General features: G+C 44.9%; 1 protein-coding gene across 1 annotated transcript; it reads left to right on the forward strand.

Moving 5' to 3' along the window:
• On the forward strand, positions 1–26,813 carry LOC118247773 (alpha-2-macroglobulin-like protein 1). Its single transcript, XM_035546034.2, has 35 exons — positions 1–59; positions 623–806; positions 1,838–2,000; positions 2,351–2,403; positions 3,311–3,328; positions 3,830–3,989; positions 4,578–4,662; positions 5,547–5,661; positions 6,950–7,064; positions 7,475–7,584; positions 8,083–8,250; positions 8,649–8,879; positions 9,291–9,354; positions 10,109–10,254; positions 12,401–12,550; positions 12,963–13,079; positions 13,671–13,818; positions 14,236–14,353; positions 16,264–16,489; positions 16,624–16,750; positions 17,044–17,165; positions 17,676–17,730; positions 18,422–18,505; positions 18,913–19,089; positions 19,279–19,360; positions 19,741–19,897; positions 20,095–20,169; positions 23,523–23,685; positions 24,132–24,340; positions 24,537–24,752; positions 25,258–25,382; positions 25,779–25,869; positions 26,298–26,366; positions 26,578–26,680; positions 26,773–26,813. Exons 1-35 carry the CDS (start codon positions 1–3, stop codon positions 26,811–26,813), a joined length of 4,326 nt encoding a protein of 1,441 aa, XP_035401927.2.

A 26,813-nucleotide genomic window follows, 5' to 3' on the forward strand; every position in this document is an offset into this window, starting at 1 on the left:
ATGAGGATAGCCATCCTCCTGAGCCTTCTGTTCCATGCTGCTGCTGCTTTTCACCAACTGTGAGTGATGCTGAATTTCTGTTCCAGTCTCTTTCACAAAAGCATCAGTCTAGGTAGATTGACCATATTCCAGGCCACCAGCTATCCTTCTTCCTGTTCTTATCGGATCACCCCAAAGAGCAGCTGAATTGTTATGTTCTCTCTCATGTCCTGTAAATTAAAATACGAATCTTCTCTTTGGGAGTCTTCCAGGTTAGACCTTATGCCTAGGTATGTTTGCTTCTGTTGTTGTCTAACTGGATCATATCACTGGTGTCTAGACTGCACTGCTATGAGGCCACCTCTTCCTGAAGACTGAAAAGGATAGTTTTGGGAAGTTGAGGAGATATATGCAGTAAAGGGGTTGAAATAGGTTATAGGTCCGTACTTAAGCTAAATCAAGCAGAAACTACTTCTTAAGTAGGCTGTAAAGCAATCACTACATTGTTGCTTTGGGCTGTTGACTACAGTAATGTCACCTTGCTGAGGAATTCTGCAGTTGTGGGCTGCTGCAAGGAAGCTCTTTTGTGTCTCTGAGCCCTCAACTTGATGCAACCTTTGATGTCTTCTTTCTCCTGTCCCAGACATTACCTGGTGGTGATCCCTGCAGATCTCCGCTACCCATCCACCCAAGTTGCTTGCCTCCATATCACCTGTTATGAAGCAAAGCTTCAAGTGAAACTGGTCCTGGAGCGCTCTGCAGGACACAATCTCTTAGTGCAAGAAACCATCCAGAAGGAGAAGACTTTCACGTGCGCTAAGTTCTGGGTGAGCCACCCTAGGCAAATTGCATCTCTTCAGGAATTGTAAAACCCTTGTAGCTGCTCCTTAGCCAGGGCTGACATGGACAGGCTCTACTTTGCCTTGGAGTGAGTCTGCTAGGAAGGAGAGTGGATGGTCCTTGTGGTTGTGTAGCTCAGCACAGTATCCCTTGGTCAGCACTGAATTACCCTTCTGAATCTGACTTTTAATTTGAAGTTACGTTTGTTAAAAACTACTACCCATCTGAGTGTATAATAAGGACCTACCTGTTTCCTTGTCCTCCGCTCCAGATCAGATAGAGCAGCTTTTCTTGTCTCTGAAGGAGTTGTGCAGTTCCATAGCTAAAGCCTGGGGAAATGGTGGTGTGCATGTGACAAGACTACAGTTTCTGTAGGACCTGCAGCCAGGCAGCAGCTCAACTCTTGGGATCTACTGAACTGGAAATGGATGTACTTGTTATTTGTAAACAGCATCTTAGAGCTGATTCATTGTTAGTGAGAATTTAACTAAGATTTACGATAAGGCAGGCATGCCTCGGCAGTAACCCTTCTATTATGCATTATATTCTGTGCTGAGGCTGCTGGGATCTTTGGCTGCAGGAATCAGGAAGACCCTGTGGTTTGCTCTGTCCTTATAATACGGCTTTCTTACTTACATATGCTGCATAGTTTTGAAGGCCTAGCTTCTGAGGCCATGTCAAATAGCTCAATTTCTCTGTTTCGATTCTGTGCTACTATATCCCACCTTTCTGGTATTTTCTCATCTTCCTAACTGTCACTTTCTTGTCCCAAAAGTTCCTTAGACAGCAGGAAAAACGATGGATTCCATGGTATGCAGGGCCTCTTGCTATAGTGTAGTGAGTGCACTGAGTGCAATCTGGATGTGATCTGAATCCATGTATTGAAAGGGATTACCTGTGACAGGTGGAGAAGAACTGCTTAGTTTTTCCATTTCCACCTTACTCTCAATTCCTGCTTAGGGCCCCCAGAGGTAATATCACTTGGGAGCTTCATGCTCTTCTCTCCTTTTCTGTACAGGTTGCATCTCCAGCTGATGGCACAGAGGAAATTGCCACCGTCAAGCTGATTATCACAGGCCAAGGAGTCAGTATTGAGGAGAAGAAAAAGGTCCTGATCAGAAAGGCCAGCAGTGGCACCTTCATCCAAACAGACAAACCCATCTATAAACCAGGTCAAACAGGTAAGAGCTGCAGATGGGAGCAAGCAGGGAGCCTAGGCTCTCTGCTTGTAACATCATATGAAAAGACTATAATTGCCTGAGACTCATGGAAAACCCTAGCAGAAGGCTTTGAGATAACTCTTGTTGAAATTATGTTTTCAGTAGCTGTGATGTGCAGACTGTGGTGACTGTAAAGTTGCAGGAGGCAGTAGGTCTTTATCCATGATATCTTACATAGGGGAATATCCATGTCAGATGTTACCACACACATATGTAGAATGGAAACAGGACCTGGGGAGACATAAGAAGCAGGGGTCTTCAGGGAAGGACTGAAATGTAATAAATATATTCCCTGGTTTCCTTGCCTTCAGTGAAATTTCGTATTGTGACTCTGGATGAGGACTTCATTGCACTTAATGATTCGGTAAGCCAGTCCTGGAGAACCATGGAAGAGGCTGCCCTTTTCCATGTGTGAATCCCACTTCTTTTTTCCCCTGCTTACCTGCCAAAGCTCCAATTTCTCCTCGTCCCCTGCATTCATCCCTGGGCCAGGCCTAGTGAAGGTCCAGAGGAGAACAGTTACTCAAGTAAAAGCAGCTAACTCAGGAAGATGGCAAAGGTGTATGTGTCTCTTGCTCACCTTGGTAAAATAGCCCTACAAGCACAAGAATGGCTCATACTGATGTGTGAGGTGCTAATGCCATGTGAGGAGCGAGTAGTTTACTAGTGAGGTTTTCCTGGGCTGGGGAGTGGAGGGGTGCTCTTAGGCTGGCTCTTACAACTTGGAACATGAGAAATTCTGATAAGACATTAGGAAAAAGCTTTTTCATTATGAAGATTATCAGATATTGAAGCAGGTGCCCAGAGAAGGAATTTTCTTCCTTGCAGATGTTCAGAACTCAACTGAAGAAGGCTCTGAGCAATCTGCTCTAATAAGATGTACTTTCAGATGACCTCTAGAGCTTCCTTACAAACTACAGGATTGTGCAACTCTGTAAACCCTTTGAGACTCTGCAACTGAGCCAGAGCTACATCAGTTTTAGTAGTGAGTTTTCCTGATGGAGGACTCTGTCAGGAAGTCATCAGAAAGTGCTAGGTGATCTTTAAATTGGCTTTTCTTTTCCCTCTCTCCAGACCTGCCCATAGTGGACCCACAATGTGTTTCTCCTTTTTGGTGACATTTGGACAATTTATATTACTTATCAGTGCTCTAGATTTCCAAGTCACTAGTCCCACACCCTTCACAGAAGGCTCTGCATCTCAAGTACCTTGTGTGTGTTACCAGCATGTGTTTCTCTCTTTTAATGTTTTTACCTTTCTTTCCCTCCTAGATTTCCCTGTTTCTTCAGGTGAGTGATGCTGAAATCTAGTATTACAGTAATGTTGATGGCAGCCAATTCACTGGGCTATTCATATTCAGTTCCTGGTAGATTTTATGGATCTGTGAGTAGAATGGTAGAACTTCAAGATTACTTAATTGAACATACTACATACAGCCTCTGTGCCTGTTTTATGTACTTGATATTATGCTCTCAGTTACTTCAGTGTACATCTGAGTTGATCCTGACATACAGGAGTATAGACAGAACAATTTAGACCATTATGATAACATGTTAGAACTGTAAAGGATCTTTCTTTAAGATCAGAATTTAGAGAAGTGTAGAAAGGGACTCAGATGCTGAGAGCAAAATGTAGCATTACATTGTTTTCAAAATTTCTTGACTGGACTATTCCAAACCTTGTTTCTTACCTATCTGCCAGCTAGCACCAAAATCCTGAAGCTGGGTTTCTGTGGGGTGTGGATCACTGAGATGCTGGAACAATTGCTTCTTTCTCTTTTGTGGATGTAGGACCCTAACAACAACCGGATAGAGCAGTGGCTGAATGTGGTGCCCCAAGATGGCATTGCAGATCTGTCTTTCCAGCTAAGTGATGAGCCACTGCTTGGGACATATGTCATCAATGTAACCAATGGGGAAGCATACGACAGCTTCTCCGTTGAGGATTATGGTATGAGCCTGTGGGGGATATGTTTGAGCTGCAGAGATAACCTTTCTCTCTGTTCCAGGAAGCTGGGTGTTTATTCCATCATAGCCATCCTGGGAGCAAATGAGAAAAGTAATAGCATATGTCATAGAAAAGAGTCTGAGCTGAGGCTCAGGAGAGAGAACACTTTGGGACCTTGGGCTGGTGTGTGGGAGCAATGTTGTGCATGGCCCTAGACCTTTGACACAGTTGATCCCTGTAGATCTCTGTGTGAGACAAAACAAGGTCATTGGGATGGGCTTTCAGGAGTGTGTGAAATTCAGTGCCATCCCATTTCTGTTTTATTCCCTAATTAACTGTGCTGGGATAAATAGCTTTCTGATGTGGAGGGACATGGACATGTTTGGATTTTACTTTAGAAAAGATCAATCAACCAGGGGCTACATGCAAATTTGTTAAAGAAGTAATGGAAATCTTCCGTTTCCCTTTCCCACCACCTTCCTTCTCAATTTCTTGGCTCTTATTCCAACGCAGTCCGTTTTTATGTTGATTCTCTGGAAAGGCTGTCCTTGGCCAGTGTTTCCTACAGTTTTCTGTTTTTTTTCCTTCCAGCACTGCCAAGATTTGAAGTGATCTTTGAGGTACCAATTAAGATTTATGCACTAGATAAAACCTTCCCGCTCCGGGTATGTGGCAGGTAAGGATTTTGCTTGAAGAGGTGGGCCCTATGTTAATTTCTGGCATGAGATGAGTACAGGATGGTTAGGTAGAAGAAGAACCCCTGAGAAGAACCCCTGAGAAGTTCAAAGGAAATTTACTACGTCAGTTACAGGAGGCCAGAATCTTCTATGGCAGTTGTTTGCACAAACAAAACAAAATATTCCTACATTCCGTAAACATTCCATAAAAAAAAAAATATCCTAAAATTACCCTTCTTGTAATCTAGTGCCCTTTTCTGAAAACAGTCCACAGATGTCTACACACAAAATATGGGGAAATGGCTTACCCTTGATAACTAGCCATTTGAGGCGCAGAGCATGGAAGGCGTTTAGTGTTCATCTCCCTACAGAACAAACTCATGGAAAAAGAAGGGAAGCTTTTCCAGGTAACAGTCTAGCAGAATCTACAGAGATTCAAAAGAAATTGCCTTAGGTACACTCCAAGGACAACTCCAAGGACAACACTAGGGTTAACAGCCTCATGTAAAGGCATTTTATTTGAGTCACTCATGCTTGTGCTCATCGGAGGATGCATGCCTTCAGCATTTCCAAGTGTTATCACAAGTGATGATAAAGGAAAGCTCAGAACTCTGTGTTGGGTCACCACCTAAAACATTTCAGTTTTCCAGAATAGAGTAGTCTGACACTAATTTTATCACAGAGCTCTTGATCTCCCATCACTGCAGTGTCCTAGCCTGGTCTTGTTGAGTGGATCAGGGCTCCTGGACCTGCTGTACAGCTACCACCTTTGTGCTATACTGTGAATAGCCATGAATAAGTTTCTCTGGGAAAATGCAACAGAAGTTCCTGTGTTCTCTCACTGTGTGTGAATCTCTCTTCCTTTCCCTGCTCCCCCAAACAGATACACCTATGGGAAAGTTGTCCAGGGGATGGTTCACGTGCACCTTTGCCAGAAGATAGCAGTGTTCTTACCCAGTGCTTCGAAACCTGATCTCTGTCAGGAATTCCACAGCCAGGTGAGACGCTTAGCAGGAACTGAAACCCATTCAGTGAAAATTATGGTCAACCTCAGGGTAAGGCAAGGCTGCTGGAGCCCTTAGCTGAAACAGTAGTGATGTCACCCCTTGGTTTTGGCTTCTTGGCCAAGGGTCTGCTAGTGCTGCCTCCTAGTAACTGTGTCTGCTGACTATGACTCTGTGTGTAACATATGCCTGCTCCACATTCTTGACAGCTATCTGTACACTGCCTTGTTTTCTTATTGAATGGGGCCTTATTTAATTTAACATATAATAACATCTAGAAGACCAAAACCAGAGAAGAGAACCAGAGAACCTTCTTCTTTGAAGAAGTCTTCCTTTTACAAGGGCAATATGCTGATGATGCTGATTCCTCTGTGGCACACAAGAGCTGGTGAGAAGTCCCTATCTCCCAAAACCACATGACACTCCAGGTGCTGAGACTTTGCCTGGCCCAAAGACAAAAATATCGTAGACTTTGTGAAGTCTACCTGGACCTTCTCTCTTGCTGCTTGCTGTGCAAAGAAGGGTCAGGTTCTGCAGCCACCAACAGCAGACAACCGTTGAAATAACAAGACCACAAGACTATTGGAGTGTCATATTTGTATATGCCTTTGGCCTTCAAGTCTCATCCTTCCCCTTTGTCTTTTTCTACTGCTGCTTCACTTCTCACTAGGCCTTACTTTCCCTCTTGTGTTTGCCACTTTGGCCCCTTTCTCTGGGTCTTTTGAGGGAAGCTGTGACTACATGTCTTTGATCTGGTGTTTATTTTCTTAGCAGAGACCCTTACCTCAAGGAATAACTGCTGTTTTTAAAAAAGGAATGGCTCTGAACTACATGTTTGCTAGTCTAAAAGGTGTACCCTGGAAAGAATTAAGGGATACAATGTTTTTTTTTTTTTTTTTTTTTTTTTTTTCTGGGCATTGGACTACATTTCTTGTGGAGTTCTGATCCCTTCTGAAAAGAAAGGGTCACTTTCTTTTCTGTGTTTATGTGGGTGCTTCCATATAGGTTCCTTTCACTCAGTGAGGGAGATAAATAAAAGTGGTTGTGAAACCGCACCGAAAAACAGGCTAAAAGAGTACTACAGGGAGTACTCACAGAGGATTCACATTGTGGCTTAGTGGATATGGATGGCAGAGGCTGCGAACACGGCAGCACTCTCTGAGATTGCATCTTAGATAGTCATCTGTGAGCAGGGATTTTGCACTGCTGTTACTGCCCCATTTGGATAATTTCTGACATAATTGTCTAAATCAGACGTTGTTTCCTCTCTCTGTGATTTCAGACAGACAAGATGGGTTGCTTCTTCACAAATGTGACCCTATCCTCCTTCAGCCGAGACTTCCGGTACTACCAGGACAGCATAGTTGCAGAGGCCTCACTGGTGGAAGATGGCACAGGTAACTGGAAATATCTCTGCTAGCTGTGAAGAGGCATGTGAAGATGCACAGTCTTACCAAGAACACCAGAGACTTTCAGTCTAACAAGGACTCTGAGCTTTTTGAGCCCATTGGGGCCTGCCATCTAACCTCACAAATGCAGGCAAAGCCAGATTCCTGAAGGCATGACACACTCAGATTGCCTGTGGTCTAATCTCATGGAATGAAGCTTAGGGACCTTTCTAAGGGCTCAAAGCAAGTGGGAGAGAGACTAGATACTCAGAGCCCTTTGGCGAGTCATCTCTCTGATATGAAATGTATGTGTGCATGTACATCAGTATTACCAGTGGGTCACTTGACAGGCAAATTGCTGAGAAGAGCTTGGTTTCCTTGCTCCTCCCTTATGTTTCTGTCTTACTGCTCTTATTCAGAGATACAGGTCAATGCATCCCACAAATTACTCATTTCCAAGATTGGCGGAATGGCCTTGTTTAATGATGTGAATTCTTACTACCACACCGGAGAGATGTACAGGGGGAAGGTAATTGCCAATTATGGTCCATTGGAGAGTAACATCTTTTCCTGCCCCACCTCCAGCAAGGGCTTGGGAGGGCATGAAGGACTCCCAGAGATAAAACTTTTGAATTGTCAGAAGTGAGAAAAATATCCAAGACTGTCATTTGTCATTGATAATGACAATTGTCATTGTCAATAAACCCTGAGTAGTAGCAGCTATGGGGATCTAGGGGTGGGGGTGGGGGTGGGGGAACCCAAGCATTTGGAATTTCAGCAGCCTAGAGGCCTTCTACTGTGAAGGGGTGGAGAGTATGGGGATTTCATCATGCTTAAATAGCACAGATGAATCAACAGGGTAGTGCATGGGATAATAGGAGGTTACCAGTAGCAGTGTTGGTAAAATTGTTAGGGACTGGAAGGGTGACCTTGCTGGCTTTGGAAATGCTGCTAGTGACTTGGAGAAGAGGAGACTCTGTCCACTCACACTCTTCTGTGTTTCTGTCACTCGCCATGGTATTCTCAGATTAGAGTCATCGACTACAATGGCAAGACACTAAAGCACAAAAAAGTTCTCCTCGTAGTAAGCAGCAGTGAGCAGCAGTTTCAGCATAAGTACATCACTGGGGATGCTGGGGAAGTTTCATTTAGCCTGAATACAACTGCTTGGAACAGCACCTCAGCCTCCCTGGAGGTAAGTGAAGAAAGGTCTGTCTCGCAGACCTTTGTTCTCACAACTGGCTGTGTTTACATTTCTCTGTTCTCACATTGGTTGTGAAGGTGAGGGGTAAGCATGCTTCTCAGTGCTATTTACTGTCCCACAGATGTCTCCCTTGTTCCCTCCTGAGGGACTGGAATTCCAACCTGAAACACCTCCGCATGTTCTGGCTCTTGGTGCCCCTTTAGAGCTTATTCTCTGGATCCCAGCTGCTTTACTCATGAGCTGTTCACACAGAGACTTGTGTGATGGTGTTGTTCAGACCTGTCCTGAGGTTTCTATTAAGCCACAGCTGGAGTAAATTGCAGCTGACTTGCTTAACTAAAGAAATAACCTGTTGTTTGTTTGTTTGTTTATTTGTTTTGTCTTACCAGGCAAGCGTCCTGCATCAAGATTTGGATAGAGAGCCTGGGACAGTTGATTTGAATTACCAGAAAGCCTCTCATTTCATACGTCCATTCTACAGCACCAGCAGGAGTTTTCTCACTATTGTCCATGTGCCAGAAACGATGCCCTGTAGTAAAAAGCAGGCTATCCAGGTGGACTTCAGAATCTACCAGGAAGACCTGAAACATGGGCCCAAGCGTGTCATTTTCTCCTACTTCGTGAGTTTCTGGGGAAGTGCTAATAGGTGGTGGCTCAAAACACAAGATCAGCATCCTCCACAGGAAGCACCCAAGCCTGATACTTGATAGCTTGGACTCGGCCCAGGACAGGTAGCTCATCTAGCCATCATGGGGCTAGGATCCTGGTTTTGATTCCGGGACTGCAGTAATGGCATGAAAAAACAGCACCTTTCTTTTGGGCTCTGCACAGGTCTAGGTCAAGTATTGACTTTATCTGTCTCTCCCCGCCCCCAAGTTCCCTGAACTTTCCTTGTTACCTGAGCATGTGTAAAGTTCCTATCCTCCTCACACTCCCCAATTAATCTCCAGTTTCAGGGATACATTGGTTTGCATAGTGGTCTCAGAGACTATGTGACTGGCATTCCCTTCCCTTTCTGAATTCTTTCCTAGTTCACGGGAAGAAGAGGGATAGTCCATGCAGGCCAGAAGACTGTTTGGGTTGGGCTGCCAAGAAGTAAGTACACTGCCTGGTTTCATGTCTAGCAAGCATTCAGTGTTCTGTGTGGCATCCCTTAATTGGACATGTGATATAAACCTCTTTGCAGTTTAGAGCTGGCTCACCCTTCTTCTGTCATGTCAGAACAACTTGCATTTCTAGCTTTCATGTTTTGTTTTCCCTCTTGCTTGGTACCAAGAGAACAATGCTCAATATTTCCTGGCCCATAGGCTCATTTCTTGCCTTCATTTTCTAAAAAATTCTCCTTTTGCTGCCCATGCAAAGGGCATGAAACTATAACTTTGTCCTCTATCAAAACTATTCTGCTTTGATTTGTAATTGTGTCTACAAATAACCTTTGAGTAGTTAGAATGACAGAACTTAACATTTTGATGGGTGTTGACTGTTGACTCACTGTTGTCTTTTTTTTTGTTTAACCTAATATAACCTAAATTATAGGTGCTTTGAGACAAATGTGACCTCTTTGTTTGGTGATAGGATGGGAGATGTTTGGTGATGGGAGGCTTTGAAAGATATCTGAGACTCACTCCTTGTGGAGCTAAGTTTGAATGAACAGAACCAAGAAAAGTCTTCCTCAGGTCTTAAATACCGGGTCCAGAGATGTGCTGATTGTTTCAGTGGTCTTCAAAATCTCCATGGTCCTGAAAGAGCTGAGGAAAGGAATTAAATAGACACATGCAGAAGGGCAAAAGTTGAGTCCATTTCCATTACCAAATTTACTTTTTTCTCGATTCTTCTCTCCTCCATCTAGTGCTGAAAGGCTTCTTCTCCATCCCTGTCACCTTCAGCTCAGTCTATGCTCCAGCTCCAACACTTATTGTTTATGTTATCTTCCCTAATGGAAAAATCATTGCTGATTCTGCCACCTTCAGTGTCTCCACGTGTTTCAGACATAAGGTAGGATTCGTGTCAGAGGCCATGACTAAGTGTGTGAGAGTGTGTGTCTGCTGCAACCGAAGAAGAGACTGTGTAATACATAATATGTGTGCTGTGTGTGGCTGGCACTGTGTGGGGTGCCATGTCATGTGAACTGTAGTATGTGAACGGTGATGGGTGTTGTAATGAATGGATCAAGTATGTGCTGCTGTGGGGTGCACCCATGAGTGCTGAGGGAGCTGAGAGACGTGATTGTGATGCCTCTCTATATAATCTTTGCTCAAATGTGGCAACTGGGAGAAGTGCACAAAGACTGGAGGAAAGCAAATGTCACTCCCATCTTCAAGAAGGTCAAGAAGGAGGACCCACAAAACTACACGCTAGTCAACCTCATCTTGGTCCTTTGGAAGGGGATAGAGCAGCTAATCCTGGAAACCATTTCTAGGCACAAGAAAGAGAAGAAAATCATCAGGAATAGTCGGCATGGATTCACAAATAAATCATGCCTGACCAACCTGATCAGCTTCTGTAATGAAATCACTAGTCTGATGGATGAGAGTGGATCAGTGCTTGTTGTCTTCCTGGACTTCATTAAGGCCTTTGACATTGTCCGATGTAAGATCCTCAGAGAGAAGCAGTTCAAGTATGGGCTAGATGAGTAGACAGTGAGATGGACTGAAAAAAGGCTGAATGGACAGAACCAGAGGGTAGTGGTCAGTGGTGCAAAGCCTAGCTGGAAGCCAGTAAAAAGCGGAGTACCCCAGAGATCAGTACAGGGTCAAGCATTGTTTAACATCTACATTAGTGATCTGGACAATGGGGTAGAGTGCTCCCTCGGTAAATTCATGATAAAAAGAAACTGGGGGGAGTGGCTGACTCACTAGCGCAGCCATCCAGTGGGACTTGGACAGGTTGGAGATATGGGCTGACAAGAATCTCTTGTCAGCAGAAACACTGACAAGGAGAGCCAGAAGGAGCTGGGACTGTACAACCTGGAGAACAGGAGGCTGAGAGGGAGATCTTATCCATGTGTATAAATAACTGAAGTGAGGGTACAAAGAAGATGGAGCCATGCTCTTTTCAGTGGCGCCCAGTGCTAGGAAAAGGGGCAGTGGGCACAAACTGGAACACAACTTCCATCTAAATATCATGAAGAACTTCTTTACTATGTGGGTGATAAAGCATTGGCACAGGTTGCCCAAAGAGGTGGTGGAGCCTCCCTCCTTGGAGATCTTTAAAAGCGACCTGGACGTGGTCCTGGGCAACCTGCTCTAAGTGTCCCTGTTTGAGCAGGGAGGTTGGACCCGATGACAAACACAGATTCCTTTCAACCATTTTGTGATTCTGTGCTGCTGTATTTGGGAAAGGCAGAGAATATCTATGTTTATCTCCATAAGCTTGTATAGCAAGTGCACCCAGTAGGATCAAAGTCCAGCACAGGTTATTTGTGTGACTCCCAGAAGAGCTCAGGGCTGCCCTGCTATTGTAGCAGACACTTAGTCTTGTTGGTACATGAAATTAGAAAGACAGCTGATGGAAGAAGTGGATTTTACTAGCCATTCAGAAAGGGCTGAACTTCTGTGATCATTGTGACATTCATGGGAATCTGCTTTCTGAGCTGTGTCTTGCACTCCAAAGACTAATGTCTGAGGTCTGGTATTGCTCCTGCTCCACAGCTGCACATCTGCCATGAACAGTCAGGTTCAAGCAAGAACGGGAAATGCTTCAGGAAACTGAGACCAACCCCACAAAGAGCCTGGAGACAAAGACCGGGCTTGTTCTTTATACAGTGCTTCAAAAGGAGCAGAAAGCAAGCTGTGTGAGGTGTGTGATCATGACTGGCTGGCTTGCTGGATAAAGAGAGTGCTGTGTTCTAACACTGTAATAGCTCCAGTACTGTTACCTGCACACAGTGATGGTGGATAAGATGGTTTCCCCTCTGTTGTTCATGTGACCTGTCATCTTTCCTCTTAGAATTGCAATGTGGTGTTTTCTTAAACACCAGGATTTCTGGGAGTCCCTATGAGATCCCTTGGTTTCCAGTTCAAGTCATGTCCTTGGAAATTTTCTTCATGTAGGACCCTTTCCTGCACAGGAAGTGGTAGGGTGGCCAACACCAGCAATGTCATATATATTTTGCCTGCATTTATTTGTTCTTCTCATCCAGGTGGAGCTGGGCTTCTCAACGTACCAGACTCTTCCTGATTCAGAGGTTGGTTTGAACCTGCTGGCAGCTCCTGGGTCCACATGTGCTGTCTGGGCTGTGGATCAGAGTATCTTTTTGCTGAAGCCAGAAAAAGAACTCAGCAGCTCCATGGTGAGTAAGTCTGCTCTGACATGAAGAGGGAGGGAGAGAGAGAGGAAGACAGGCTGTTGTATCTGTTAAGAGCTTCTCTCTCAAGGAACTAAAAGCACTGACTAGAAGGATCAAGAGCACTCTCAGTATGGCACAGGTGAGGATTAGGAGGCATCTCTTAAAGAGGTTGAAAGCCACTCAGCGCACCTGTAGTAAATCCAGACCCAGGTTCTGTTGTTCTGTCTCATGTTCAGTTCAGCAGGTTGTGCTGGCTCTATCAAAGAAAAGCTAGTGAAGAGTAACAATGAGCCTGTGCTTTCTGGCATGCATTCATGCGTGATAGCCAGGAGCAATTCAAACAGGCCTTGGATGTGCTACACAAAGTGAATGCCAGGTATTATTTGCACTGAATTTTTTTTTCTTTTTTTCCCAGATCTATGGGCTCTTCCCATCTGTTTATAACTCCGGGTATCCTCGCCAAGTGTCTGAAGATGATCATTCATGTGGGTTCCCAAATTCTGATGAGCCTGATGTGTTTACAGCATTCAAGGTGAAAATGGCTGATTTTGTGGCTTGGTATAATTCATGAATTGAGGGAAGTGTGGCCCCCTGACTTTACCAATGTCCTAGGAATGTCATCAAAGATAGCATAGAGAACAGGTTTGGTATAGGTCCTGATAATTCACTTGTTCTCTGAATAAGTGACTTGAAATTGTTGACCAAGGAGAAATTATTGTGTGGTTACTGCACTTCAGTTGTGTTTTTCAGGATGCCAAGTATCATTGGTTACTTTAATTGGATTCCACATATTATGTTTAATCTCCATATCACGAGTAATTTGGGCTGCCCAAGAATAATCTGGTAGGAATTGTCCTCTGCAGGCTGAGAAGACATTGTGCTTAAATGACCACGTGTTTGAAAAAGAAGAAACTTAGTTGACTCAGACCAGATGGATTAACATAAAAGGTTTGCCCCTTGCTGAGGATCTGAATAATTCTCTCCTAAACTGAAGCAAGAGAATAGATCACCAAGACAGAAGACAACTGGGTCCCCACTGCATAAAGGGACAATAAGGCACAGGATGAAGGACAGAGAGGGTAAGACAAGTACGTGGCTCATTTTTTTTCTTTTTTTCCTACAGGAAATGGGGTTGAAAATTATGTCCAACACCAATATCAGGAAACCAAGACTGTGTCTAACTACTCAGCCAACAACTATGCTGCAGGAAACAGGCGTGATCACTTCCAGGCCCATGTTGATGTTTGCTCAGCCTCATAAAGCACCTAACAGTAAGCACTTGCCAACTTCTTCTTACATGAGATGCTCAGTCTTTCAGGTGAAAGCATTCCCAGGTTTGAGCTAAGAGGCAGTACTTACTGTAATTGCAAATGGAGGAAAGACTGTTCCCTGGCTCTAAACCTGTTATGCTAGCGTGATACTGTGTGGGACTTAGAGCTTCTAGCTCTGAAATGTTAGTGAGCTGTCTGGATCCCAGGTCTTAGCTCTGACGTGAGGGAGTAGTTGCCCTTCCTGTGGTGCCTTCAAACACAAGTAAGGCCCAAAGCAGCTCTATCATTTCAGATAGGCAAGATTAATGCAGTGCTTCCCATGTGCTGACTGTCTGACCTGCAGCCTGAGCTGGGATGGAGCCCCTCTGCTCTAAGGTGCTGAGGACCCTGTAGTAACTCTGCATTTGTTATTTCCAGCAGGGCATCTGTTGACATCTACCCATCAGCCCACCATGTTTTCACCTGTTTCTCCAGCTGAAGAGAAAGTGCACAAATATTTCACAAAAACCTGGATATGGGATTTGTATTCTGTGGGGTGAGTAAACTGAGAAGTGGGGGCCTAGTCTGGGTGGTCTAGTCTGACCTGGAATGGCAGCAGATGCAACCCATTTTAGATCATGAGCTACCAAGGAAGACACTAGGCTGTGTCTCATTGAAGCCGATGTCTGCATCAAATGTGTTGTGTTTTCCTCTACTAGATGACCATCCATCCATAGCAGGTGGCTGGCATGAGCATACAAGAAAGCAGGTGTGGTTTGGCAAAGCAGCTTGGTTTACTGCCTGCACTCTGCTTGTAGTAGCCCTGTAGTAGTTCCCAAAGTGGGCTCACGGGTTGTATCCTAGGGTGCAGGAGAAGCTGATCTCCACAGAAGCCCTTCACAAGACTGGGAATTATGTCCTGTGAGAAAGGCTGACTGTTCAGTGAGTGTTCAGGGAGCCTCGTCAGCACAAGTGAGGGAGAGAAGTTACTTGGGTCTGGAGTGAGTATAAGATGGGGGGATGAAAGGGCAAACACTGCATGAACTCCCAGGTAGTTCCCCAAGTACTGTGGAGAAGGAGGTCCTACTCAGCATCAGTGTTGCTCTTCTTCCCTGATGCTCCCTTCCAGCTTCCCTGGAAGGGTGTGCAGTGTATCCCCCAGGAGAGGGAGCAGAGTGCTGGCGTGGGAAGCCATTTTACACTGAGCTTCAGGAGAGGGGCAGGATGAGCTTTTGGAGATTTTTCATCTCTGGCTTTAAGAATTTCTTGTCTGGTGTCTGGAGACTGGCATCTGCTCAGGCCAGATCCCCCCAGATCTGCCCTCTCCCACCTGCCCTCCGTTTCCAGTTACATCCATCTCTTCACCTGCTATCAGTGGATATCTCCTATGTGATTGCCTGCCAGCCTGGTGTGAACAACCAAAGGTGTTTCATATTGTATGTGCTTGGCAAAAGTGGATTCTTTAGGGGAAAGAAAATGTTTTCAATTGTTGGAGTCAAATAATGTTGATTAGCTTTAATGAGGGTTGTTTTTGTCTGCTGTGGTAGCAGCTGTGGAATAGTCTGATGCTCTCAGAAATTGTGACATGGGCATAGGCCCTGTCTTCATGTTAGAGCTTAAGCTGTCAATGTGTTTCACAGAAAGGTGAATGGATGGACCTGCCTCTTTGGCTAAATTCTGATGGTCTTGGCCAGTCCTACTGCTCTTTTGGTGCCTGGTTCTCCATTCCTAGGCCTAGAGGAATAAAACTGCTGACAGCTGTAAAGCATTTTCACATGTGCAAAGGGCAAGTGCTGTGTGAGAAAAGTGACAAGTATGATGATAGCATCTTTCAGCTATGTAAATTATTTTCAAACGTTTTCTGTTGATATAAGTATCTGAGGCAGGGGTCCCTAATTTATCTGGGTAAGGCCATCTGACTGTCAACATGAAAGACAGAAAGAGTGAAAGAAAGGCACTATTCCAGTGAGGAATAGCAAATGCCCATAGTAAGCTCTTCTGGGATAGTCTGGGGACTTTCAGACTTCATATTGGCCTGCAGGAAGAGTGTGCTGATGGATGGAGGGGAATAGCAAGGCAGTGATACACACAGAGGCCAGACAGGAAGACATTGTGAAGTTAGATCAGTGAGGATCAAAAGGTGTAATGCTGAGGGGAGCTTACCTCTCACAAGGGCCTATATGGGGGGACTGAGCTGCCAAAATCAAACGCCTGAAATAGATGCTGTGAATACCTGTTCCCTCAGCTGCTCATGGATGCTGTGTATTGGCATGTCTAGTTCAGCTGAATGATGTGTCCTTGGGTGCTTTGCCTATGCTCCAACAGATAAAAATTCAGTAGAGGTTAGGAGTTAGGTGGAGGTTAGGGGATGGGGTGCAGTGGGAAGAAGGGCATAGACCAGGTCATCTGGTGCTGCATACAACAAGATTCAGTTAAGTGCTCTCATTGCTGTCTACTTCTCTTCAGTCCCAGTGGGAACAAGAGTGTCACTGTCACCGTGCCTGGCACCATCACAGAATGGAAAGCAGGGATGTTCTGCACAGGACGTAATGGCTTTGGACTTGCTCCAACCTCCAGTCTGCTTGTTTTCAAGCCCTTTTTTGTGGAGCTCACACTGCCATCTTCTGTGATCCAGGGTGAGACCTTCATCTTGAAGGCCACAGTCTTCAACTACCTGCAGCGATGCATGAAGGTAGGTGAGCCCCGACAGGCTTTGAAAGAAAAGTGGGGTATGAGTAGGTAGGAGATGGCTAAAGTCCATAGCTTATTTTAAGAATTATGTGACATTTGTCTTGTTACCATCTACCATACCTGCTGCCCCTTCAGGTCCAAGTGACTGTGGAGGAGTTCACACACTTCCAGCTGAAGCCATGTAAAGGCTGTGTCTACAGCAGCTGCTTATGTGCTGGAGAAGCTAAAACGTTTCAGTGGAGTGTCACAGCAGAGCAACTGGGTAAGAAGAACAGGGAGCTGGGTGGTGGAGTTGGGAGGGAGTGGGACCAAGGTAAGGATGCTTTATAAGGGCTAAATGAGGGAGTTGGGTTATATGCCCTGTTAAATCTGAGGGTACTCATTTGCACTCATCCCAAGGTTATGACTGCTCACAGTTTTGTGCTAGGAGGTACAGGACCTTCTGTATATAGGGCTCTAATCCAGTTTTGTTGTTGCCGACAGGTGACTTCTATTATATTAATGGGAAGTGCTTCCTCAAAGATGTTTTCTGTACTAAATGTGCCTTATTTTCAGGGCTCATGAACATCACCATCAGCACAGAGGCCGTGGCCACCAAAGACCTCTGTGACAAAGAGATACCATTTGTCCCAAACCAAGGACAGAAAGATACAATCACCAAACTCCTTCTTGTCCGGGTTAGACAACCTCTTCTGTTACCTAGATCATAAAATGGGTTTTGTGCAATTCCCAATTTGGTGCAGATTAATTCTGAGAGTTGCCCTTTGTTATTCAAGGTCTGTAATTAGAATCTCGAGGCATGAGCTGAGGCCAGTTTTGAGGGCTGATGGATGTGGGCGGTATGTGGGTCTCCTCCCAGCCCCCATTCTTCTGTTTGTGGTCAGGCCTCTACATGAAAAACTTTAAATATTTATACCTTTTCAAGTTCTCTCTCCTGAGCTGTCTGCTAAATCTTACAGTATCTGTTTCACAGACATTCAGAAGTTACAATATTCTAAAAATATTTATTGATTTCTTATCTGAAATTAAAATGATTGACAATAATTAAAATGTTTATGTGATAATGATGTTACTCCATCTGAATCTCCAGCCTGAACCAGAATTTTGCTCAAATCTATTTCTAATCCACTTGTAATCCTGCTTCTCTCCTATGTGCTCGTTACCGCTACTTTCAAATGTTCCAACAGCCAGAGGGAGTGCTGGTGGAAAAGGCTCACAGCTCCATCCTGTGTCCCAAAAAAGGTAGAGAGATTGTTTTCTTCTTTCACCCCCCTCATCCTCTGCTTCCTGGCTACCTCCTGGGTCTTTCCAATTATTGAATTGTTTTCCTACGTCAACATGACCAAGCTATGGAAGCACACTATAATTGTGGTGCCTTCAGGAGCTTCCCTTGGGTAAGGGTGGGTAGGGGGGGATTCATGCTTTTAGCATCCACATCCCTGAAGCTAATATGGCAGCTGGAGGACTTTTTCACTTGTGGTAATAGCCACACTATTGAACATGATGAGGCTAGAGGATACGACTTTGAATTTCTGCTCCTGTCTTGACTATTATGGTGTATTATGGGGCTATTTGCAGCTTTTGAGAGTGCTAAGTGCATTGAGAAGACATGCCTGCAACTGAAATCTGAAACAAGTTGGGGTAACTTATGTAGAGAAAAGCAGGTAGGTGGCTTTCGCCACAGATGGTTTCTAGGAAATCATCTCACCCTCTTGAGAAGTAAGACTTAGGATAGCACAATCACAATGGAGGTGGGTGGAAAAGAGTTGAGGGTGGAATGGAACATGGTTTGTGAGGTGATCTGCAACCTTTGTGACAATAAAATGGGATGTTAGCACTGTCTTGAACAGTTTCTGGGGATTTTTAAGGCTATTTTTGTCAGAATCTCTTTCTTTTTCTCCTTCCCCCTGTACCTTACACCCTCTGGTGCCAGGAAGTCCAGCACAGGAGTCTGTGTCCTTGATGTTGCCTCTAAATGTGGTTGAAGGTTCAGTCAGAGCTACAGTCTCAGTCACTGGTAAGGAATTCAGCTGTGATAATACCTTTCCAACTTCTTTATCTCTGAGAATAGTCCTAGGAAAGCCCAAACTGAGAATGCCCTGTACTCTTTCTGAGGTTTCTGAGGCTCCAACTCCCTTGGTCTTTCCATGTTTATGGCTGAGTTTCCTGGTTCCAGATGACCTAAAACACTCAGCAAGGGAGAGGTTGTTCTCTTTATGGGTTTCCCCTGGCAGGATGGAAATGTACATGCGGAGCACAGTAGGACTGTGGAACTGATAAGCTGACTGGACAGAGCTACCTGCATACTGCTGTGCTGGGGGTATCTTACCTTGTACACTACCAGGAACTGGTCACTCATTCGAGGAGGTGAATACCCAAAACCCCTGTCCAGGAGGGGGTCAGGGTGCCTATACTCTGTTCCAGGTGACCTCATGGGGACTGCACTGCAGAACCTGGACCACCTGGTGCATATGCCCCATGGATGTGGGGAGCAGAACATGGTGCTGTTTGCCCCCATTGTCTATGTGCTGCAGTACCTAGAGAAGACAGGACAGCTGACCCCTGAAATCAAGGAGAGGGCAACAGGATTCCTGCGCAAGGGCAAGTACAACAGATCCACCTTGCTCCTCTGCCTTCTCCTGTGTCCAACCTAGTAGTAGTCCCTGGTGCCTACTCCCCTTACCTGCAGGGTGCTCCACCACTTAGAATGTTAATACCACTCCCATCACCTGCTCAGTGATTTCATTGAAAATACCAGTTTGAACCCTAACATCCTATCCTACTTCTCAGGGTACCAGATACAGCTGCAGTATCAACACCCTGATGGTTCTTTCAGTGAATTTGGTACCAAGGATGAGTACGGTAATACTTGGTAAGCCCTGGGCTCTCTCCCTGGTGTCCTCCTGCTGTCAGACCACCTGGAGGTGGGCAGCTTTCTGCTTCTAGCACTGAATCCTTTTTTGTCCTGTTGGATGCAAAGTGTTCCAAATAAATGATTTTTTGGGTTACGGCACCCCACTGGTATGCAACTATCCTTGGGATGAAGGATGACACTGGACTGACAGATTAGGATAACACAACAATAGGTGAGGAGAGACCCAGAGGTTTCAAATTCCCACTTTTATTCCTTTTTGTTGGTTTCTGCTTAGGTTCTTTCTTTTGACATCTTCTTCTCTCTCTCTCATTTGCTCAGTCTCTTACTGTTTCTCTTTTCCTTCTCTCATGCATTTTTTCTGTTCTCTCTCCAACCAGGCTGACTTCATTTGTGGTCAAATGCTTCGTCCAAGCCAAGCCATACATTTTCCTGGACAATAGGAGCATCCAAGCTGCTCTCAACTGGCTGGAGTTCCACCAGCTTCCTAGTGGATGCTTCAGAAATGTGGGCCAACTTTTTCACACAGCCATGAAGGTAGGAGCCAGAGTACCTTGAAGGGCAACTCAGAGCAGTTCTTGCCAAGTGTACTGGTAATTGTTTGAGCTCACTTTTCTGTGTTGTTCTGCTTTCTTGCATGGAAGAAAACCTGGGGTAGGTGGGACCTTTTCTGAAAAGTTTCAGGTCTTTGTGTATTACCTTTCCCAGCTTTTGGATATTTATGCTTTTTGCAGGGAGGTGTGGATGGGGAAATCCCCTTGGCTGCCTACATCACAGCTGCATACTTGGAGGCAGGGGAGACACCAGAGGTAAATACTTGGATTCTTTGCTATGTTCTTGCCTGAATCCTGAAGAACTTAGCGTGGTGACTTTAAGCAGGCAACAGAACATCTTGGAAAGGCTTGAGGACAAAGTAATGGGTCAGAAAGTAAAAAAAAAAATCATCACTTCTCAGGAAAAAGCTTAAACTGTCCCTTGTGGAGGACACTGTTGGCAGGGGAAAATGTGAGGTTAAACTAAGGGGAGCCATTGGAGTTCATGGCTAGATACTATGCTCATTTGCCACTCTTGGGCTGCTGATTCCTGCTCCCTCCGCCATCCTCACACCATCTTGTTGCTCCTTACACCTATATATGTATGATAGCTAGCAGTGAGGTGTTAGGGAGGAGACGTGGGCATAGCTACTTCTGCAGAAACATTAATAGACATAATGACATTTTTAATGTGACTTATCTTCCCAGAAATTGGAAGTCTGGGAAAGGAGTACTGTAGGGAGATTGGATACTGTGGGCAGTTGGAATTGTGCAGCTAGGTAATAATAATAAGGGGGAACTCTTACAAGTGCTAAGGGTCATACCTAAATACTGGACTTTGTGGTACTGGCAGTTAAAAAATATTTTCAACTTGATGAAGAAATGCTATTGCTACAGACTTGGAAAAACAGAGTTCCCTGGAAATAAGTAAATTAAGTGAAAGAGCGGTGTTTTTTATTGCATCTGAAAGCTGTGAGCTTAGAAAAAAAAGAGACTGATGGAAATTAACCTTCATTCTGACAACAGATGTCCTCAGATCACCTTTTTCACTGTAAGGACACTCAAATGTTAGAACAAGTTGATTAGAGAGGTTTAGTCATCTCCATCATTGGAGATTTTGAAGTCCTGACTAGATAAAACCCTAAGCAACCTGGTTTGATCTCATAGCTAACCCTGCTTTGAAGAGGTTGGATTAGAGACCTTCTGAAGTCCCTCCTAATCTGAATTATTCTGTCTTCTGGTAATTCCACTGAGTGTCTGAGTTTGGCTGACTTTTGTGGAGGAGTCTTTTCATGAAACTATTTGACATGTTCTGCCAAATGTAGCAGAATGAAACACAAGGACAAGCGCTTTCATCCTGGTAGAAAAAAAAAAAAAAGAAGACAGTTTATTGTATATCTTAAGAGCCAGTTCTGTTATTTGTAAAGGAAAGCAAAGTTACTGAGAAGCAACCAGACTGTGCTCCAAATTCACGATAAAATCCAGAAAGGGAGACAAACGGGACCTCAAATCAATTTGTGTGATCAACTAGTGGAAGTCACTCTGTCCAGAATGAATCCACAGAGAGTGACTAGCACTTTGATACTGGTGACGTGATTCTTCAGGCTCCAGAGAAGATGACAACAGCATTGTTAGCACAGAAAGGATTGTCTGTGGAGTGAGGAATGCTTGTTGATCTGAATGTAATCAGAGAGCTATTGGACAGCCATGCATAAACCATTGTTTTAAGATAAAATGGCCATGATAGTGAAAGAAGTCAAAAGTAATGACAACCAGATAAAACACAAGTCTCACAATAGTTATCCTAGCCCTAGTGAAGGCAATTCTGAGGAGGACTGTGAGTAGACGAAGTGGGAAACAGAAAGCTTGTCATAGGGCCCAGGAAAAGAATGTTCTTGACTGGGTTATAAATGGTTTTACAAAGAATGCACAGTCACTAGAGATGAAAATCACGAGAAAGAGATTGAGGGTGTACTGCAAGGGCTGATGCACTCAAGATGTTCAGAACAGATCCTACTTTCCCTTACCAGCATACCTACGAGGCTCATGGAAATTGTTAGGGGTTAAAATGTAAAGAAAATGTTGAAGATAGTTTACGCTGTCCTGAATAAACTAACATTAAAGCATGGTCTGTATGACAAAAAAATCCAGTCAAACAGCCCTCTGCTTCCATTGTGTTCTGGAAATAGATCCCTTTGAACAAAACAGATTGTTTATGTTGACTGGAGAAACAAATGGCATATTGTAGAGGAGAAATCCCTTAGCTGGCATGTGACTGCTCTCGGGGAAATTCAATGCTTCTGTATAGTATGCACTCAGGACTGCTATTGCCGACACCAGGATGAGCACAGATTGCAATAGAGTGGCACTCAGTTCTTGTGTTAGTTTCACCAGAAGACACCAGAGACAGATGGGTTAAAATATGTTAAACTGTTCATAGACAAGGTATTAAGATGCGTGATAATGATCACCACTTCACAGGTGACACAACTACTTTTGGTGGAATTCTGGTAGCTGGACAAACACTAGCTCTGTTAACTCCATTTTAACCATCTGGGAAAGTGAGAGATATAAGGAAAATTAATAATAAAGGAACCTCTGAACTGAACAATTCAGGGACTTGCTCTAATTCTTACTTAGCTTTATTCAGTTACAGAATACAAAGATTACCGTGTCACTTGCAGTTATTATATTTAAGATCAAACAGTAAGGTAGGATTTTTGAAATGATGGGAGCTTAGCTTAGCTCTTCTGTTGGGCTTTATCAAGAGAACAACCAAAATTAAACAGTTGTATCCTGCAAACTTTTGATACTTTGTGAGTAGATGCAATGAGAATTTCTGAAAATCACTGGCTGCATCCAGCAATATTACAATCTGGAGAGCTCCAAAATGACATAGACAATATCTTTTCTCCTTTCTAGAAGGGAAAGAGGTGAGGAACATGTCACATGTCAGAATAAATCTTAAATGTAGCCCTTGTGTGATCCTTACCATGCTTCACCAAGAAGCCACTTGTAGAGGGAAAACCACAAACTGCTGTATATACACAAATACCCAACAGGCAACCACTGCAAGCCTTTGGTTCATGCTTGAAATGGTGTAACTGAATGTTGGAATACAATGCTGCTGAAACTGGTAGATTTGCTGTGTCCTGCCAACAGTACTGATATTGTGAGGGAAACTGGAAGTCTGAGCAACCTTAAATTCAGCTCTTCAGTGCCTTAACACAGTAATATTGGTCACTATGCTGGGTACAAGCATTTGCAATTGTGTTATTACTCTGGTGTTCAAAGTAAGAAGTGGTGGTGTTATTCCAGCAGTAAGGGAACTGATTTCTCTGAGAGAGCCCTGCTGAAATCCATGACCTGCTTTGGGGGCAGTCTCTGTCAAGCACCCTGCAGCAAGGGCTGGAGACACAGCTTAGTGTCTCAGGACACTAAGACATGGCAGAGACACTGCAGTGATACACAGGTAAGAGTGCAGGCTCAAGCACAGTGACACATGGTTGTGTGTACAAGGTGCTCTCTATGTCAGCATATGCTAGTGCATCCTTCTGCTTGTGTACCTCCATGTTTGCCTACCTTGTGTGTCTGTGTGTGACCCATATCAATGTAACTCTTCTCTGTAGAGTACAGTGGTGCGCAAGGCTCTGGGCTGCATCGCTCCTTCCCTTCCCAAAGCTGCCAGCACTTACACACAGGCCCTGCTGGCCTACACCTTTGCCCTGGCTAAGGACCATCAACGCACACAAGAGCTTCTCGACATGCTTGATCAAAAGGCAATCAGAGCAGGTATGGGAACCTGGTGATCATCAGAGAAGGGACATGTGATCCGACAAGCTGTCTTACTTCTTCTTAGTCCCTGACCCTCAGGACCAGCTCGTGAGTAGCTAGCTAATATCAGGTATCTAGTGGACCTGGCAAACAGGACAATGGAGAAGTCAGGTGTTTGGGAGCTACTCAGTATGCAGATTTTTGTCATATTAGTTTGCGTTTTGTTTTGTTTTTTTTTTTTTTTCTATCACGTTGATAAACGGGTCTCCAATGTATAATACGGAGTATCGGGTATTGCAAAACACAAGTTGCATACATGATATTGCAGTTCACCCAGTGATGTGATGACCAACCCAAGTGGTATTTACTCATTGGTCTTTGCACACACAAGCTACTGTGCCTCCTAGACCTCAAGATTTCTTCCCTGACATCTCTCAATATTATCTAGTTCCTTTCTTTCTCAGGTGGGCAGATCCACTGGAGTCAGAGCCCATCCGAGACACCCAGCGCTTGGTCACAGCCACTGTCTGTGGATGTGGAGTTGACAGCCTATGTCCTCCTGGCCCTGCTCTCCAAGCCAAATGTCACAAGGGCTGATCTCACCACAGCCTCTGGCATTGTGGCCTGGCTCACCAGGCAGCAGAATGCTTATGGAGGATTTGCCTCAACACAGGTAACTCGGGGCTGGGGAAGGTGATACTGCCTGAGAACGATTCTCTGCAGAATCTATGCAAACGTGAAAACAACAGTGTGAACACTGATTAGAGGAGTCCTTGTATACAGAGGTCCTCAGCTCAGCAAGTTCAAGTGTCTTTGGGCCTCAAAGCTGTGGAGCAAGCATGCAAATGTAATCGTTTCTTCCTTTTCAGGACACAGTGGTTGCCCTGCAGGCCTTGGCTAAGTATGCAGCACTGACATACAGCACAAAGGGGGTTGCAGAAGTGAGGGTGAGGTCCCAGAGAGGCTTTGGGAGGAAGTTCCAAGTCTCCTACCAGAACCGACTTTTGGTGCAGGAGGTGGCACTGACAGAAATCCCAGGAAAGTTCTCAGTGCAGGCCCATGGCAGCTGTTGTGTCTTTACCCGGGTAGGTTGCCCACTTCCTACAGCCCCTTCTGCTCACCCTTCTGTCAACCTTCTGCTCATCATCTTGTCAAAAACAACAATCTCTGCTGCAGCTCTGTGCAAAGAAATGTGCATTAACTGGGTCTTACTTGTATCTTCTTGCCAATGCAACAAACCTGTGTATCGTAAGAGACTGAGATAGAGCGTGTCCAAATGTGAGTGCTGCTTCTGTGGTTCTTGGGGTATTGGCGGATGTAAACCTTGCATAGTGGTCCCTCTGTTGTGTGCCTGACTTTGTGTGGTCTCAAGCAGACAGGAGAGCAGAAGTAGCCCCAGCTGGAATGATCATGGAAGTTTTCCATTCTGAGTCACGTTTATTTCTGGTACAGGGATGAGTGTGCTCACTGCATATCCAGTCACTGTCTGTGGTCCATACCTTGAGGATTGGAATAGTCGCTGAAAAGGTATGGAGATGATACTGAACTTACTATCCATGTCTTATTCTGTCTTTTTCTCTTTTTATGCAGATGGTGTTGAGGTACAACACACCCTTCCCACAAGTCTCAAAATCCTTTTTCTTGCGAGTGAAAACCAAGCCAGTCAATTGCACCAGGGATGATACCCACTCTGTAACTCTCTACGTCAATGTCAGGTGATTGTAAAGACACAGAAGACACAGCCACACTTAGGAAGGAAAGCCACAAATTGCTGGAAAGGTTAGGGGTGCTTGGCTGCAATACAGGCATCCAGCAGTTTCAGCAGAAGGGCCAGATGCCAGATGGAATGGGTGGGAAGGAAAGATATAGGTGTCTCTGGGGAAGGGGAAATGTTTCCAAGGTCTTTGGTTCTTGCTAGGAAGAAGAGTGGAAGTAGTTATCTCAGATTAGGGATGCTCACAGCAGTGCAGCAGTCATCTGCCTCGTGAGAGGGAGCAGCAACTGCCTTGGCCACAGTCCTGGCTGGGCTTCCTGGCTTAGGGTCTGCACACAGGGTATGGTGATGGAGGAAAGGGGGAGCTGGGTGAGCTCTGTTTGATCTTCTCCCTCAGGTACACTGGGAAGAGAGCCATTTCCAATATGGTGATTGTGGAGGTGTCCCTACTGTCTGGATTTGTCCTGGCTCCAGGATCTGGGATGCCTGTAAGAAGCCTGGAATCAGGATGATGATGTGGTGTCAGTTGGACCATCCATGCCCAAGGGGAGGGGAGATTGCATAGGAATGTGTTGCTTCTCTCTCAAGCAATCTCATCATCCCTACCACTCTGCCACGTGAAGAAACGTGAACTTTTACTGTAGTCTCTTACCTTGTACCTTGAAGGTGGTGATCCTTCCAGCCCAATTGACTCAGTATATAGCAGCCACATAGCCTAGGTTCCTGCCCTTGGGTTCTGCAGGAGGTGGGTGGCCCAGCAGGGAGATCAGCCTGAAAGGGTAAGAGCCCCAAATAATTTTGGAAATGAGTGAATGAGAATCTGCTCAGTCAGGCTTAGATAAACCATTTGGGGATGTCTCACACCTTCTTTTCCACATTACTCAACTAAATTGCCTCCTCTACTCTCCTGTCTTAGATGGAGCATTGGCACCCTGTGAAAAGAACTGAGAAAACCCAAGCAGGTGTTGCCATCTATTTGGACAAAGTAAGTGTGTGCTACTAGAGAAGCTGTAGGAGTGGAGGACACTGGAAAAGCTGTGTGGAGAATCCAGGACTGGGGTAGCAGAGCAGGATTAATCTTGAAGTCCTGTCTTTGGCTCCCACAGAGTTGTTATTGCTTATCTTTAGGATCAAATTTAGGTGAGGAATAAAAACAACAGCTCAGAAGTGAACTGTCATTTGCCTTTCTCCCTCAGCTGAGCCATAAGTCTGAGACATATGTCCTGCACCTGGAACGGGAGATTGGGGTGACCAACCTGAAGCCAGGACATGTCAGGGTCTATGACTACTACCATCCAGGTGAGTATGGTACCATGGGGTGCCAGGGCTGTCTGGGTATTTGTGCTTGACTCTGTGCAAGGATAACTTTGGTCTCTCCTGTCCTGTTGCAGAGGAGCAGGCCATGGCTGATTATAATGTTTTCTGCATCTGA

The sequence above is a fragment of the Cygnus atratus genome, chromosome 1 (genome assembly GCF_013377495.2).
Source record: "Cygnus atratus isolate AKBS03 ecotype Queensland, Australia chromosome 1, CAtr_DNAZoo_HiC_assembly, whole genome shotgun sequence".
NCBI lineage: Eukaryota > Metazoa > Chordata > Aves > Anseriformes > Anatidae > Cygnus > Cygnus atratus.